The sequence below is a fragment of the Coregonus lavaretus genome, assembly GCF_964263955.1.
Source record: "Coregonus lavaretus genome assembly, contig: HAP1_SCAFFOLD_326, whole genome shotgun sequence".
Classification (NCBI taxonomy): domain Eukaryota; kingdom Metazoa; phylum Chordata; class Actinopteri; order Salmoniformes; family Salmonidae; genus Coregonus; species Coregonus lavaretus.
The window spans coordinates 455310-473657 of record NW_028164829.1 but is presented as its reverse complement, the minus strand read 5'-3'; the positions used below and the strand labels follow the sequence as shown (position 1 = coordinate 473657).

General features: G+C 44.3%; 1 protein-coding gene across 1 annotated transcript; it reads left to right on the top strand.

Annotated features, from left to right (window-relative positions):
• Positions 1–938: 938 nt before the first annotated feature.
• LOC311115099 (alpha-2-macroglobulin-like) lies at positions 939–14759 on the top strand (the record flags this gene model as incomplete). The annotated part of the gene is made up of 36 exons (XM_084190306.1): positions 939–1024; positions 1544–1724; positions 2122–2278; positions 3064–3116; positions 3458–3478; positions 3715–3880; positions 4000–4084; positions 4773–4923; positions 5069–5189; positions 5679–5788; positions 5923–6096; positions 6576–6809; positions 7179–7245; positions 7323–7468; positions 7582–7731; positions 8128–8280; positions 8459–8546; positions 8708–8858; positions 9116–9341; positions 9416–9542; positions 9646–9767; positions 9859–9910; positions 9985–10068; positions 10187–10363; positions 10907–10982; positions 11152–11308; positions 11593–11667; positions 11947–12109; positions 12382–12572; positions 12803–13018; positions 13204–13328; positions 13825–13915; positions 14021–14089; positions 14265–14370; positions 14480–14533; positions 14683–14759. 35 exons carry the CDS (start codon positions 939–941, stop codon positions 14518–14520), a joined length of 4392 nt encoding a protein of 1463 aa, XP_084046432.1. The 3' UTR covers positions 14521–14533; positions 14683–14759.
• Between the last annotated feature and the right edge of the window lie 3589 nt (positions 14760–18348).

The following is an 18348-nucleotide window of genomic DNA, read 5'->3' as shown; positions in this document are numbered from 1 at the left end:
GGCACATGGCTCAAAAGAAGGTGATCTAGTTCAAGCACGCGGAGTAATGATTTAGGATTCTGAGTTTTCATATGCATGCCATAGGCCTAAGCGTTTGGTCTTGATAAAATCCCCATTATGTGCTTTAAGTGCCTTTCCAATGTTGGAAATATTCCAACATTTTATGGAAAATACATGTATGTTCCTGAACGATGCACCATGCTGCCTTGTTAACAATTATGACAGGGCCGCGCAGATTACTGTTCGATTTGAGAAAGGCGCTCTTCTCTACCGGCTTTGCCCGGTCACGTGCACCCCGGTTCAGCCTAATCGAACTCTTTCAATATTCAGCAGGTGTGCGCACTTAGTAATAAGAAAACAAATCCGGAACTAGCGGCGCACCTGCAGGATATTTAAGAGGACATGACCGAGATGTACTTTTCCGAAATCGTCGACAAACAATCCGCGGTGGTGAGTATGCAAAGACCACGGGTGTTATGGCAATTTGTGGCGCAATCATTATTCCCATAACAACAGGTCGGCGAGTAACTACTAAAAAGTTAGCGCCTAACATTTTATCCTTTCAGCTGGCTATACCAAATGCAATCCAAAAGGGTTTAGCAACAGAGTAGGTTATGCACAATAGACAAACATTGATGTTTGCTAGTAACTCACTCGGATATCATTAACATGGCATAGTCATGGGGAAATGTGTAGAATTGCAGAAAATAAGTTGTAAAACGGCCTCATCTTTTCTCTGCACCATGGTAAAATTAGTGGAATTGCATGAAATTGGTCATCATTTTTTAAAAATGCTCTGCCCCATGGCAAAATGGGTAAAATGTCAGTCAAAATGGGAGGCTGCTAAAATGTATCCAATCTAAACAAAACCTGTAGGGAGGTCTTCCCAGTAGGAATACAGAGTCATAACTGACTTGGTTTATTTTTCTCCTTTAGTCATGGTTCTTCCTGGGCTTCAGGTTTGGAGATGGATACTCTTTGCCTGCCTTCACTGGATTTGTGTCTGTCAAGAAACTGCAGGACCGTAAGTAAATCTGCAGTCACAGAAGTTAGAATTTAGTCATCACACTTAAGTCTCTTGTCTTGGTTTAACGCTCTCTCTGTCGGAGCAGATTTAGAGCAATTTTTCGTTGACCTTTTCTGCAGCTCTTTATCTCCACAGTATTTTTACATTTACATTTTAGTCATTTAGCAGACGCTCTTATCCAGAGCGACTTAGTTAGTGAATACATTTTTTTTTTTACTGGCCCCCCGTGGGAAACGAACCCACAACCCTGGCGTTGCAAACGCCATGCTCTATCAACTGAGCTACATCCCTGCCGGCCATTCCCTCCCCTACCCTGGACGACGCTGGGCCAATTGTGCGCAGCCCATGAGACTCCCGGTCGCGGCCGGCTGCGACAGCCTGGATTCGAACCAGGATCTCTAGTGGCACAGCTAGCACTGCGATGGAGTGCCTTAGACCACTGCACCACTTTTTCACCTAGGTTTGTGTTTAGAGGTATCATCTCATTAGGTACTGATTTTCCTGTGTTCTCTGTAGGGTTTATATGGTAGCCATTCCTGCAGTGATCCAGGCAGGCTCAGAGGCCAAGCTTTGTGCCAGCCTTCTGCAGCCCAACGAGACCCTGGTCATGACCATATCTCTGATGGCCGACGGGCAGAACAAAATACTTCTCCACAAGAGTTCTGACCAAGAGTTTCATCGCTGCTTCCAGTTTCAGGTCAGCCCAGCACTGGTGGACATCCACAACCATTCCAATAAGAGTGGACTGGACTTCTCAGCTTTGAATCTCTTAGTTTCTTGGTGCAATGCCAGCTTATTTTATGGGAAATATCAATGTGGTGGCCTACCAGAACTTTTCTGGGATTCAGGCTCAAATTTGTACCAGGTTTTGATTGAATGCTACTATATACTCTCTAGACAATTGATATATGACACTTCTCCAAAGCAACTTCCAATAAGGGGAGTGCATAATGTGATCCCTGCAGGAGTTAAACGCTCTACCTTGAAGTTGCTAGTGGCACGCTCTTACCAACTGGGCCACACGGCACCACATCTTAATGTCCTATGTTGTTGGTCCATTAGTTCACCAGTGTTGCGCTCTTCCTCCCTGACAGGCCCCTCATGTGAAGAGTGACAAAGTGCAAAACTTCAAGGTGGAGGTTCGAGGTGACACGTTTCTATCAACAGAGGAGAGGAAGGTCATGATCAAACCCTACCGCCCCATGACATTCATCCAAACGGACAAACCAATCTACAACCCAGGACAAACAGGTGATGTTAGAGCCAGTACACCTTTAGTCTGGTTGCTAAGAAACAGGACAATTAGGTGATTGGAGTTCCAAAACATTTTGGGCCCCAGACCCCATTTTGATATCAACTTTCCATGACCCCACCATGTTCCCTTTCTTTATTTGGGGCTATGACCGTATATTACAATCTGAAGGAAGTATGGTTTGAAGTGATTGGAAGGTATTGGGAACTTCAGAAGATAATCAGGCAATAGTTGTATGATCTTCTGTGTAGAAAAGAACACATCATTGTTAATGATCTTCCCCCAGTCTGATTTGGGGCCTGGTCCTGTCCACTCTGTTCTAACAAGTCATGCGTGGCTTATGAACATTGGAGAGGGAAACGGACGCCTGAAAAACTTCATTCAGGAATGGGGTGCAGATACAGGAAAAAACCCACTGTGGGGTCACTCAGGATATGTACACTGGAACGGAGTTTGAACCGACATGCCACATGTTACGAGATGTTCCTCTCATGGACATAATTGGATAGTGTAAATATATTAAGAACTCGCAGTGCAGTTTTCCTTCATCTGCAATTGATTGAATTGGGGCCTTAGTACCAACAGTGTAAAATATTATCCAGAGTAGCTGTGACAAGTTCTGCTTACTTCACCAGTTTCCCTGGTTTTCCAGAAATACCGGGTGAAAGATTCTTGGAATCAGGATGGGAATCCTCCAACCAGGATTTCTGGAAACCTTGGAATTTTCAGTTGTCCGACATGATGCTTCTAAAATTCTCATTTTCTTGTCTTCGGCTTTTTACAGTGCATTTTAGAGTCATCACCTTGGATACCAATTTTAGCCCTGTCAATCAGCTGGTGAGTGTTGCAAATGTAATATTGAAAACAGTCCTTCAGATCGGTGTCTACTATTTCAAACCAAAATACGGATACAGAAGTATCACAACTGATGGGCATAGCAATCAAGTATTATGTAACACAAGGTACAGCAATCAACCAGTCAGGACATGGGGTTTCCATTCATATAGGTCAGATTGGAATGTATGGGATCATCTTTTCCTGAGACTGAATTCATGTACTAAATTGACATTAGTCCCACTAAGCCAATCACCTGTCTAGTTCCTATAGTTGTAGACCGTTATGCTCCTCTGATGTTTTGGAGTTATTCATGAACCATCTCTTGTCTTTGCCCTTCACAGTACAACATTGTGGAACTTGAGGTAAGACCCTTACAAGTCTAACTTTATGATGACTGTCACTGTAAATACTGCAACATTAGGACTCCACCCGCTAGCTAGGGCGTCATTAATTTCCACCTACTGTAGAAGTTAGCTAAATACTTCCAATCAGCTTTGTGTGTGTTCTGGGCCCCCTTCAGTAGGCCAATGTTGCAGATGGAAATGTCATGAAAAGAGCTGACTCCTGTATACTGTTATCTTGTTCTATGAACCAACAGGATGTAAATCAGAACAGGATTGGACAGTGGCTCAACACTACATCCAGTGGCAACATTTTGCAGCTTTCTCACCCCCTGAACTCTGAAGCACCTGTAGGATCCTATGCCATTGTAGTGTGGATTGGTCAAGACAAAATATACCAGAACTTCAAGGTAGAAAAGTATGGTAGGTTGAGCTTTTTTCTTTTACCTGTCATGCTAGGTAATGTTATGGCTCTGGCAGTTGAATCAATGCATCACAATCCTGGAACATTCTAGAGTTGACTGCTGTTCTTTTATCTGTAGTTCTGCCAAAGTTTGAGATCAAAATGAACCTCACCGACGAGATCAGCATTGTTCAAGAAGAGTATGAAGTGGAAGTGTGTGCCAAGTGAGTAAACGCTAACGGAGATTTCAATGCACTGTAGTTACAAGGTGATGTGTAACTCCACTAAATGGAATGATCTAATAATCGCATTGTGCTAATGCAGACCTGGGTTCTAATAAGTAATTGTAATACTTTGAAATGTGAAAGATTTTAAGTATTTGGTTATTCTTTCTTTGAAAATAAAAGTAATTGAAGGTATTTGGATAAACACTTGGAAAGTATTGGCATGTATTTGAAAATAATATTATATTAATAATGATTTAAAATACAAATACTTCAATATGCATGTAAGCTACTTGAACCCAGGTCTTCACTAATGACACATGCTAATTGAAGACCTACAATGCTACTGCTCAATGTCCTGAACTGCTGCTATTAATCCCTGACACTTCAAACGTTTGCTACAGTGGCATTTACATGAACAGCTGGTTCTGTATTCATAACGCATCCCAGATTGGGATTGCTGCTCTAGGATCCGGTCCCCCCCATGACATGTGACCTTGTTCATTATGATCCTAAAGTTCAAACTGATCCCTTTCTGAGAGTCTTTATGAATGTGGGTCCAGATTTGTTGAACACTTGACTTAAGCCTACAGGTATGCACAAACCTTTGTCTCGTATTCGGTTTTTAATATGGTGATTGTCGACGTAGGAAATTGTTTGATTATTTTGTCCTATGAATTGAAATCAGGTACACGTATGGACAGCCTGTACCTGGTAAAGCAGGGTTAAAGTTGTGCCGACTCTTGGGGGACAATGTAGTGATACCGATAACAATTGATGAGAAACATCCACAAGGAGTTCCTGATTACACACCTCCCTGCCACAAAGAGTCAATAGAGGTCTGTATGCTGTCATAAAACGATCATTAGTAGGACTGTTTATACCAACATATTACATTTGAATTTATTTAACTTGGATCTTAATGTTTGATTGAATTAATTTAAATCTGTTCTCAGTGTGTTTGGTTCTGCTTGCTGTTCCCAGATGGACCTAACTGGCTGTGCGTCCTATGTCTTCAACATGGCAATTTTCACAAAGAATTTAGGAGAGAAATTGCTGGGAGACGTGTTTAGTTTCCATGCAGAAGTACAGGAGGAGGGGACAGGTTAGTATTATCACAATCATTGGTAACATTGCTGTCAAATGATGTGTTTTATTGAGTAAATGACATGAATTAACTAGTGCATGTTTCATTAGATCAGGGTTTCCCAAACTCTGTCCTGGGGCCCACCCTGGGTGCACGTTTTGGTTTTTGCCCTAGCACTACACAGCTGACTCAAATAACCAACTCATCATGACGCTTTGATTATTTGAATCAGCTGTAGTGCTATGGCAAAAACCCTAAACATGCACCCACGGGGGACCCGGGACGGAGTTGGAGGAACTCTGCGTTAGATCATGAAGATTGGCAAGAATGAGCTGTTTGACCTTTGGTGCTACAGCGTTGTTTTATAGAATGCTGTTTTATTGTCGTCTGTTTATAATATCCTGCTGTACTGCAATTCAGTTTCTGCGTTTTGAACTGCCATTGTGCATTGTGTTGGCTCTGGTAATTGTGAAATATACCATCCTATTATTTATTTTCCTTTGACAGGTATTACACGGTCAGAGGAAAAACGCATAGCGCTCTCCTATGTGATTGGAGAACTCTCATTTGTCGACACGCCCCAAATCTATGAGCATGGATCAATTATTGAGGGCAAGGTAAGTCCAAATACAGTGTTTCTGTTGCATTGTGGACGCAATTTGTTCTTTGCCCTGCTTGCTGAACTACCAGTATGTGTTAGTTAATGACATGTAGCGTCACTTCATTCATACAACTCTCCCCTTTTCCTCAGATATATGCTGTTCACTTCAACCACACACCCATCTCTGACATGTTAGTCTACCTGTTGGAGGAGAAGGGCTGGTCCTCATATCTACAACTACAGAACCTAACCACGGACAGTCGTGGTATTGCCAGGTTCTCCCTAAACACAACCAGTATGCCCAAAGAGAATATTAACCTCATAGTAAGTATGATTCCTTCTAGGTTTTGACAGCCTCTTTATGCTCAAGACCAACTCAGCCCTTGATCCTACGCCAGCGTTTACCTAACTGTCCTGGGGACCCCAAGGGGTGCATGTTTTGAATTTTGCCATAGCACTACACGGCTGATTTCAAATAACGGACTCTTTAACAAGATTTGATTAATTTGAATTAGCTGTGTAGTGCTAGGGCAAAAAACAAAATGTGCACCGCTTGGGGTCCCCAGGACAGAGTTGGGGGAAACGCTACCCTAAGGCCTATCATGGTCTTGTGGGGATCTGAGAAGATTGAATTGGTAATGTTAGCATGGTGGAACTTCCACCAAGCCTATCGGAGGGTAAGGTGGATCTGTTACCATATTGCTTACATCTGTCCTCCCCTCATCACCACTGTATGTAGAACATAGGGTCTAGGGGTTGATTTAGGATTGGTCCTTTAGACTCATCCTCTTGTTCCTTTACAGGTAAGTGACACCCCACAAGTGGAGTACCGAGGATACAGGGTCCCCTATTTCAACAGAGGGCGTCACGTCCTCTCCCTGATCCAGCCCGCTGCCCCTGACAGTAAACCCTCCAGCTCCCTGGCTATTCAGAAGATGGAGAAACCACTGGCATGTGGGGAGGAAGTGTCAATCACCATCCACTATGCCATCGTAGGGGAGACCGTCCCAAAGGGCTCTGTGGATGTCCTCTACCTGGTGAGTAGAACCCAGGAACTAGTTGACAACTTCCAAACCCAGGGTGGCTCCCAAATGGAACCATATTTCCTAGTTGCACTACTTTTGACCAGGATCATTTCAGACATTGCCCAAGCCTCGCACTTTTCAAAAGGATGTTCCTATACAACACAAACTCCTAATCATCCAGCCTAAACCTTAGTATTAGCCACCTCGATAACATAAGCCACAGCAAATTGGACTTCGTAACCTATACGAAATGGATGGACGTTCACATAACATCATACTAATTGCTGTGTCCTGGATTTGTTTACCACGGCTACCCCTTGAGTCCAGGTTGCATCATGTCCTTTCTGAGTTGATGACAACTGTTTCCCCCTTTCTCTCCAGGCCTTATCCAGAGGGGTGATAGTTCAGCATGGACACAAGAACGTTACTGTGCAGCAGGACAGTCCTGGTGAGTGAGTTTCATTAAGTGATTCTGAACGTTCTGGAAGGCGCTTGATGGCAGTGTGACCTGCTCTTGCGTTGCAGTAGCTGAGGGTGAAGTCACCTTGAAGTTGGCAGTGGTTCCAGAGATGGCGCCGGTGGTTCAGCTCCTGGTGTACAGTATGCTACCCAGTGAGACTGTCATCGCCCACAGCATGAACTTCCCCACTGAGAAATGCTTCAGGAACAAGGTGTGCACATCACAAACAGTTCTCATTTTTTGTTGGTTATGAAGTGTCAATTATTTCCATGCACATAGATACTGTATCATACCTGCAGTAAAAGTGTATAATGTGTATGCCAGGTGTTGGTGGAGTTCTCCCCCTCCAATGCGGTCCCAGGGGAGGAGAACACCCTGCATCTCTCTGCCCAGCCCGGTTCCCTCTGTGGCCTCAGCGCTGTGGACCAGAGTGTTGGCATCATGGAGCCAGGGAAGAGGCTGGATGCTGATAAGGTAACAGAGCTCACTGACGTGAACAACAGTCCTACCACCATACTGACTGTTTTGGTGGTGCTGGGAATACAACCAGCCTCAGGGGAAGAACCATTGACCACAGCAGACATGGAATGGGTCTGTTCACTGTTGGTCATTTGGTGTGCTTTTATCAGAGGTAATGGGACTTATTCTCTGGCTTGAGGCCCTCTTTCTATTGACTGGAAATCACCTCACTATTGTTACATAATGAGGTAATATTCTGGGTTGTGTTCATCAGGACAATTTTCTAGACGTTTGGCAATGGGAAACAAAATGGAGGTTCTTCTTAGTCCAAGTAGTCCCTCCCTGTTTCAGTCTGTTCTGTTTGGTCCCCAAGAACGTCATTTCACTCCTTCCCATATTGTCCCATTCCAGATATTTGATTTGTTACCAGTCAAGGAGACAACCTATATTCCCTACGAGCTTGAAGATTCAGTAGCATGTTTCCGTGTAAGACCAAGGAGATCCATAATGCCGTACCCAGATGGAAAGTCTGGGGAGACAAATGATCCTTATGCAGTTTTTCAGGTAAATACTTCTGCCCTGTTCTCAACTTTTGAAGCCTCTTTATTGCTCTGGGAAGAATCAGTCACCATACCGTTACGATGTGTTCAACTTACAGGTTACATTGCTAAAATAGCCTGAGGCTAGAACACATGTACAGTGACAAATACAACTTTTAAAATAATTTGATGGCATTTTCTAGGCACTGGGACTGAAGCTGGCGACTAATCTGGATATAAGAATACCTTCCTGCCTCAGTTACCAGGGGAACCAGTACTATCGCTCCTATGGTGAGATGTCCTAACCAACCCTTATTCTCATTGCTAGAAGTCTTCAATGAATCTTGGGAAATGGATTACTAACACAGCCTGGTTAAAGGGGTCAGAACGCTGCATGCGCTCACTGTTGAGCAAAGCATTCAGTCCATTTTAACTTGAGCATGATTTGTTAGTAGCTTACAGCTTTATGGCCAGGCCTGGATCAGCGGGTCCTGGACTTGAAATGGCTATAGCTGGTAGAGTTGCCACAACACCTCCGCCACCCATACAGACGGTCCGTACATTCTTCCCTGAGACATGGATTTGGGATCTTGTGGAAGTTGGGTAAGTGCTCTGCACAGTGAGGCTAGCCTTGGGTGAAAACCCTCTTAGCTAGATTAGGGACCTGAACCTCTTTAAACTGTAGTACAGAGTAGGCCAGGTTTCTCTTAGGAAAGAGCTCCTTTTACCTCAATGGGTCTCCCTGGTTAGATAAAGCTAAATGCATTTGAAATGGTGTTCATATAATTGGTACAGTCCTACTCCACTCTCTATTGGACACTTGGTGGCTTTCTGTTTAAACTCTAACCTCTGTATTCCAGGGAGTCTGGATCAGCAGACGTCCCCCTGACAGTCCCAGACACCATCACCACCTGGGAGACTGAGGTCTTCTGCCTGGCCCCCAGTGGCTTTGGTCTGGCTCCTCTGGTGGAGCTCACGGTCTTCCAGCCGTTTTTCCTGGAGCTCACCCTGCCCTACTCAGTCATCCGGGGAGAGCACTTTGAGCTGAAGGCCACTGTGTTCAACTACCTCTCCAAGTGCATCATGGTACGGCACTGCACCAGGATCGTATTTTGTTTTTGTCAGACCATGTTATCTTACAAAGTGTTCCTCTTCGGCAGGTTTCTGTGACACCGGCTCTCTCCTCAGACTACACTCTCACACCCTTGAATGACGTCCACTACTCCTCATGCTTGTGTGCCAATGGACGAAAGACCTTCAGTTGGACAATGGCACCCTCTGTCCTGGGTAAGTCTCCAGTCAACCGTTCAAACAGCAGAATGGATGTCAACCTGAGTTGTGTACTGTCACTGTTGGATGTTGTGTAACCTGTATCTGCCAATGTGTGTAGGGGTTTTGAACGTGTCCGTTAGTGCAGCGGCTGTCCATTCCCACACTGCGTGTGACCATGAGATTGTGAACGTACCGGAGAGAGGACGCGTTGACACAGTCACACGGAGCCTGCTGGTGACGGTATGTAGTTTGCTGCTGGGAACTAACCGTTAGGTTGCACAGATTGTCTAGTGTAACTGCCTCTGAAAAGAATCCCTCTCCTGTCCTCCAGGCTGAGGGAACAGAGAAGACCGACACCTACAACTGGTTGCTGTGTCCAACTGGTCAGTAATGAATGAATGTTCACGGTTGTTCGACGTGCTCTTCGCCATTCATCTTATCATCTTTGTGTCCACAGGAGAAGCTCTGACAGAGGAGGTGGAACTGCAACTCCCCCAGAATGTGGTGGATGGATCTGATAGAATTTCCCTCACCGTTCTGGGTAAAATAAACTATGGTTTGTTTAGAGGTGTAGTGGTGGGAAGACAACCCTTCTCCAGTGATAATGCTGCTGTTTGCTGAAGAGGACCGTCTTACAGAAGTCCCTTGTTTCTCTGTAGGGGACATCCTGGGTCGGGCCCTCAACAACCTGGCTGGACTGTTGCAGATGCCGTATGGGTGTGGAGAGCAGAATATGGCCCTCCTCGCCCCCAATATCTACATCCTGGAGTACCTGAGGAACACAGGGCAGCTCACCCCAGCCATCCTAGACAAGGCCACCAAGTTCCTCACTAGTGGTAGGAGTGTCCCTTTTGAATCTGGCTAATATTTATTATAGACAAACTTACTGAAACAGGGCTGGATTTGTCCAGTAAGAGGTTTCTCCAGTGTGCCCTAATGACTAGGACCCTGTTGTCATGTAAATGATGGAGCTACAGTACAGATGACATCACTGACCCAACACATGGAGGGACTTCCACATGGTTTCTCACTGAAATCATTTGATCGTAGAATATTGACACTCTGTCCCAAATGGCAGCGTATTGCTTACATAGTGCACTATTTTCCTGTCTCAAGTAGTTCACTATATAGGGCAGGACTCAACCCTGTTCCTGGAGAGATACTGTCCTGTAAGGCTTCACTCAACCCTATTTTAAATAATTAGCTGGTTGATGAGTTGAATGGGGTTAATTACAACTTGGGTTGGAGTGAAAACCTACAGGAGGGTATCTCTCCAGGAACAGGGTTGAAGAGCCCTGATATAGAGAGCCATTTGGGGCACAAACTCAGTGACTATAAAAACCACTTGGTCACGGATCACTCTAAAAACCCACCGACAGGTTACCAAAGGCAGCTGAACTACAAGAATGCTGACGGTGCATACAGCACGTTTGGACACGGCTTGGGGAACACTTGGTGAGTACTTGGCTTGTAAACAAATGTCTGTTTCAATGAAGTAGTGGCCAATCAAATGGCATAGTCTCTGGCAGGGAGACCATGGCTATGTAATGTGCAGCTCTAAGTCATGTTTATGGCCATCTTATGTGGATATTATGACTGCTTTTAAATCCAGTTCTTTCTTCAGGCTGACTGCTTTTGTCTTGAGATCCTTTGGCAAAGCACGGTCTTTCATCTATATTGACCCGGCAAAAATGGAGCAATCCAAGACTTGGTTGGAAAGTAAACAAGGCAAACATGGCTGTTTCAGAATTTTGGGGAAACTCTTTAACAACAGAATGAAGGTATTTATATTGCTGATAAACTGAACGATTTTACATTTTAGTCATTTAGCAGACGCTCTTATCCAGAGCGACTTACAGGAGCAATTAGGGTTAAGTGCCTTGCTCAAGGGCACATCAACAGATTTTTGACCTAGTCAGCTCGGGGATTAGAACCAGCGACCTTTCGATTACTGGCACAACGCATGTTAGACATAGTTGTCTGTTTTGTCAGACCAGCCATAAAGTTTGATTTCTTCAATTGTATCAGGCTAGATACAGTTAGTATTTTGACATTTGTTTTATAGGGTGGCGTGACGGATGAAGTCACACTGACTGCTTACGTCACTGCTTCAATGCTGGAGCTCGACATGTCAGTGTCGGTAAGTAACCTCATCCATATAAACATTGATTCTCACTCCAGCAACATTGTTACAGGCTACTCATTTAGCTTCCTGTATGAAGTCTGTATACATCTTACAGATTATACAATGTAGTGAGTTACAGGGGAATTGTTATTTCTTTGAAAGTAGCCTATGAAATAACAAAGAATGGGCTTTACCATGAACACATCTGAATGGTATAGTTCTGCTACTATTGATATTAGACTCAATATGCTACTATGAAGTGTCTCAATGTGCTGCTGTTATTCTGTGCTCCAGGATCCTGTTGTGGACCGCAGCTTGTCTTGCCTGAAGAACTCGACCAGTGATTTGTCCAACACCTACACTACTGCTCTGCTGGCCTACACCTTCACCCTGGCAGGGGACATGGAGACACGGGCCCAGCTTCTGCAGCACCTCAACACCATCTCATTACAAGAGGGTGAGCTATATCCTGATCCAAGATCTGTTAGTGCTGCCTTGATTGAGCTTGCCTGGACAATGGATTACTCCTAAAAGTGCAAACCCTCAGCCCGTCTGGCACTCCAGATAGGCCCAATCAAACGGCCAGTAAAAGTGTTTTTAAGAACAAATACACTTTGAACTGACTGTCAGAGTTGTTTTGGGCATAAAATGAATTGGGGAGGTCAGAACTTTGTATTATGATGAATAAGCAGTCCTTATTCTGACTTGTGCGCTCTCCTCGACCCTCAGGGGGTCTCCTGCACTGGTCCCAGTCCTCCTCAGAGACCTCACCATCCCTTGAGGTGGAGACCAGCGCCTACGTTCTACTGGCGTCCCTCAGTGCCTCTCCTCTGTCTACCTCTGACCTGGGCTCCGCTTCCCGCATCGTCAGGTGGCTGGTGAGGCAGCAGAACGCCTATGGAGGCTTCTCCTCCACACAGGTATACTTCCCAAACACATTGGTCTGAAATGGCACCCTGTGCTGTGCACTAGTAGAGACATTATTACTTTGACTTCTATCAGACCACAGGCATGTGCTCTTCATGTCCAGCCTGGTGAGGCTAACTTCCACTGATACAGAGCCATGGAATTGTCACTTTAATGTAGAAATCAACCCTTTCTGTAAAATGGGCTCTTTAATTTTGAAGTGATTTTCCTGTGGTCTGTTTAGGACACGGTGGTGGCCCTCCAGGCCCTGGCTCTCTACTCCACCAGGGTGTTCAGTAGAGGAGGAGCCAGCACAGTGACAGTACAGTCTCCCAGTGGGCATCAGTACCTCTTCTATGTGAACCAAAACAACAAGCTTCTGTACCAGGAGAGGGCGCTGCAGGACACAGAAGGGAAGTACAGCATTGAAGTGAAGGGCAGCGCTTGTGCCTCAGTGCAGGTCAGTGAATACACATCTCTCCTCCCAGTCCTGTGGCGCAAGATGCGCTTTAATATACATTACTGGAAAGATCAAACATAAGAAGCTTCTTCTGGCTTGATTTCTAGTTCATTAAATATTTATTGTTGCTTATAAAATGTTTTTTGGACAGGATGGTTTCCCTGACTTCCTCTTCTCTGTCCCAGGTGGCGCTCCACTACAACATCCCTACTCCTACCAAAAGCACAACGCTCAGTATCCAGGTGACTCCAGAGGTAGACTGCAACAGCAAGTCTTTGCGACCCAGAGTCACGCTGAAACTCCAGTCTCAGTGAGAATGAAGGACCCGTTTTGTCTTCACAGCATTCTTTTAAATGTTGACACTTCAGTGTTATTTTGGAGCGTGTCTTACAGAATGGATTTGACCCAAATGAATTAGTTTCATTATACCGGTGTATATGTTATTCACCTTCCAGTTGATACCTAGGCTTGGATAAGTAACAATAAGATGTATCTGGCAGCCTGGTCTTTATGGCTAAAATAATCCAAGTTGCGTGAAGTTGTTGTTGTGCACTCTCCTCAAACAATAGCATGGTATTTTGTCACTGTAAATTGGACAGTGCAGTTAGATTAACAAGAATTTAAAGCTTTCTGCCCAGATCAGACATGTGTATGTCCTGGAAAGTTACTTACAACGTCATTCTAGTCAGATTAGCAACAACTGTCCTGTAGAGGTTATGGCTAAAATAATGCAAGGATCCATTCATTTGATTATTACAAGCGCTTGTCAAAATCCAACTTTATCAATCATCTCTTTGCTTTCACAGATATCATGGAAAGGAGCTGACCACCAATATGATTATAGTGGATTTGAAAATGCTCTCTGGGTTTTCCCCAGATCCAGACTCTTTGGGGAGGGTGAGTTTTTGTGTGACCTTTATCCATGGAGGTCTTGCCTCATCTGTGACCCTTTCTAACACTGACTGTTTTTGTCCATGCAATATGAATGGCTTGTCTTCACAGCTGAGGGGTTCAAGTCAAGTGGATCGGGTTGATACCAAAGATGACCATGTGTTAACGTACTTGACAGAGGTGAGGTGAAAACCACCCATCAGTTTGAAATGGTCCACATAGCACTCTGCAATATAATGGGTGTCATTTCAAAATAATATATATTGATGTACTTGTGGTGACATGTCAGCAAAGCTGAAATGTAACTTCTGCTTAGATCATTTAATGACCAATATGTTTGTTTTTCTCCCAACAGTTAACATCACTATTTCCTTTCACCATCACCCTGGACATCATACAGGAGCTCCCAGTACAGAATCTAAAGCCAGCGGTGGTCCAGATCTACGACTACTACCAGCCAAGCAAGTTGATTTACTAACCTGCCCCAAAACCTCCTTTTTCCATGGTTTAAGTAACATTTTTGGTCAACTTGTGTTCATTTACTGAGACTAACATGTACTATGGTTACAGGTGACCAGGCTGAGACAGAATATGTCTTCCCTTGCAAGTAGGAGTTCCAAGCTGGTGAGCTATTTTTAAATCTAGAATAATTGGTGATGAAGAATTGTTTTCTAGCTGACCCATAAACTACATGTAGTATAAATGATTTGGGAGCCTATATTCTTTAATCTAATTGCTGGTCTGTTACATTTATTTTATTTGCTCTTCTGCAGCTGTAAGATGACATTGAGGTCACACCTGCAACCCTTCAGACCTCTTTCAAGTGCTGAAGTAAATGATGTAACTGGAAATAAAGTTTTTCATTATAACCCTTTTCTGGAGTGTTTGTTTTAAAGATTGTCACACTGATAAGCAGTGAGTGCTGAGGTGAATATTGTAAGGCAGTGGTTCTACTACTGGAGGGAACCTGGCCTTGCCACAGGGGGTACTGGGAACTCATGGACAGAGCAGAATGTCATTGGGGTTCAGTTAACAAACTATACCTCCAGAGCTGCTGTTAATCAGGGTTGCCAGCTCTACAAAAGGTGTAAATATTATCGCTCAATTTTGTACACCGCTTTGGTTTCTCACTTTCTGTTCTGCAGTCTGTCATGGACCCCTGTAGGTTATTTTATTCCTCATCAGGGAATGGGCTCAGAACATTTTACCACTAAATTATATAAACAAGTCTTCCAAAGGAATGAGTCCTGTCTTTAATCTCCATTAGATGATCTCCTAATGGTGTGGACGCCACAGGAAAGATGTGGTCGTACATACCTCACAAATCAATTAGATGAACAGAACCATCGACATGAGACGCACACAACGGGTACTATAGAGCCCTGTTGACGACACGACTCCCTAAACTATATAAGTAATGTATGCAAACATACTGGGATTATGAACGAGTGTGCTGTGAGAACACTACCTTTTGAAAAGCAGTGAGACTCATGACCAGTACAATGCCAGATGTTCTGAGAAGATGGAACAAGCCCTCTTGATTGGACAGTGCTCAGGAATTCTTAAACTATAGTGACCCAAAATAAACGCAACATGTAAAGTGTTGGTCCCATATTTCATGAGCTGAAATAAAAACTCCCAGAAATGTTCCATAAACACACCTTGCTGCTCATTTTGTGCACATTTGTTTACACCCCTGTTAGTGAGCATTTCTCCTTTGCCAAGATGATCTACCTGACAGGTGGGGCATATCAAGAAGCTGATAAGAGAATGATCATTACAGGTACACCATGTGCTTGGGGCAATAAGGCCACTCTAAAATGTGCAGTTTTGTCACACAACACAATGTCAAGTTTTCAGGGAGCGTGCAATTGTCATGCTGACTGCAGGATTGTCCACACGAGCTGTTGCCAGAATTGAATGTTCATTTCTCTACCATAAGCTGTGTCTAATGTCATTTTAGAATTTGCCAGTACGGCCAACCGGCCTCGACCACAGACCACGTGTAACCACGCCAGCCCACGAACTCCACATCTGGTGGCTTCACCTGCAGGATTGACTGAGACCAGCCACCTGGACAGCTGATGAAACTGGAGTATTTCTGTCTGTAGTAAAGGCTTTTTGTGGGGAAAAAGTATTTCTGATTGGCTGGGCCTATGCCCACCCATGGCTGCGTCCCTGCCCAGTCATGTGAAATCCATAGATAAGGGCCTAATTTATTTCAATTGACTGGTTTCCTTATTTAAACTGTAAAATCGTTGTTGCATTAATATTTTTGATCAGTATATTAAAGATCAATGGATACATATCACACCCACTTCAGTGGTCACTTATGGGTAGAATGATATCAAGTGCATTCTATCCAAAAGCGCAAACTCCGATTAGGACTGCGACAGTCAGTTGGATCCAGTAATGCAGTGGTCAACAAACCCCCCTGTAGTCTCCTGGGGGTACTCAATCACATGTGGTGTCGTACACACCCATTGTTAATCCCAAATGGACCTCTGGCCCCTACACATCCTAGGCATTCTGGTTGATCTGAAAGGATTACATCAGTGGTGTTGTCAGGTCGCTATTTGGTTTGGGAACAAAACATTTAAGTGCCGATTATTGTATAGGATAATATACAAACGTGTTTGAAAAATACAATTTTATGGAGTTCATTTATTGGTTTCTTTACAGTTTGAGAATATATGAAAATACAGTTGAAGTCGGAAGTTTACATACACTTAGGTTGGCGTCATTAAAACTCGTTTTTCAACCACTCCACACATTTCTTGTTAACAAACTATGGTTTTGGCAAGTCGGTTAGGACATCAACTTTGTGCATGACACAAGTAATTTTTCCAACAATTGTTTACAGACAGATTATTTCACTTATAATTCACTGTATCACAATTCCAGTGGGTCAGAAGTTTACATACACTAAATTGACTGTGCCTTTAAACAGCTTGAAAAATTCCAGAAAATGATGTCATGGCTTTAGAAGCTTCCGATAGGCTAATTGACATCATTTGAGTCAATTGGAGGTGTACCTGTGGATTATTTCAAGGCCTACCTTCAAACTCAGTGCCTCTTTGCTTGACATCATGGGAAAATCAAAAGAAATCAGCCAAGACCTCAGGAAAAAAAAATGGTAGACCTCCACAAGTCTGGTTCATCCTTGGGAGCAATTTCCAAACGCCTGAAGGTACCACGTTCATCTGTACAAACAATAGTACGAAAGTATAAACACCATGGGACCACGCAGCCGTCATACCGCTCAGGGAGGAGACGCGTTCTGTCTCCTAGAGATGAACGTACCTTGGTGCGAAAAGTGCAAATCAATCCCAGAACAACAGCAAAGGACCTTGTGAAGATGCTGGAGGAAACAGGTACAAAAGTATTGATGTCCACAGTAAAACGAGTCCTATATCGACATAACCTGAAAGGCCGCTCAGCAAGGAAGAAGCCACTGCTCCAAAACCGCCATAAAAAAGCCAGACTACGGTTTGCAACTGCACATGGGGACAAAGATCGTACTTTTTGGGCTATTCAACGCTGGTCTGTCCAATCGGAATCCACGCTTCAAGATTGTTTTGATCACGCGGACTGGGATATGTAGACGAATACACTGAAAGGGTGACTGAGTTTATCAGGAAGTGTATAGGTCATGTTGTGCCCACTGTGACAATTAAAACCTACCCTAACCAGAAACCGTGGATAGATGGCAGCATTCGTGCCAATCTGAAAGCGCGAACCACCGCATTCAACCATGGCAAGGTGACTGGGAATATGACAGAATACAAACAGTGTAGCTACTCACTCCGCAAGGCAATGAAACTGGCAAAACATCAGTATAGAGACAAAGTGGAGTCGCAATTCAACGGCTCAGACACGAGACGTATGTGGCAGGGTCTACAGACTACAAAAGTAAAACCAGCCATATCAGGTAAACACCTTCTTCGCCCGCTTTGAGGATAACAAAGGAAGTGAAGAGTGTACACTTTGGGAGGAAGAAGAGAGAATTGGGACAGTATCTCTATAGGGATGCCATCCCCTTCTGTCGTATCATGTAGAGAATGTTTTGGACTTCCTTTTTCTGGGCAGCAGAGGAGGGGAGATGGGGGTAGCCAGAGGTTCCTCTTTGACCAGTGTGGCTGAGGAGGGGGCTGATAACCCCAAACCAAAAGAACCAGGCTCCAGCTTGACCCTGGAGGGGAGCGAGGTGACCCAGCTTTAGGCCTCTTGGCTGGGGAGGCTTGGTGGGCGGAGTGACCTGATAGGTCAGAGGGACAGGAAGTGGTGTTGTCACCTTGGTAACCAGTCTTCCAGGGCCTTGCGTGTCTCCTCTGGGTTCTTGATCCCACCTCTCGTCCATCCCAGCCTGTTGGAGATACGGTGGACGTGTGTTTCCACGCCTACGAGAGGCGGCATGGATCTTTCATTTAACCTAGACT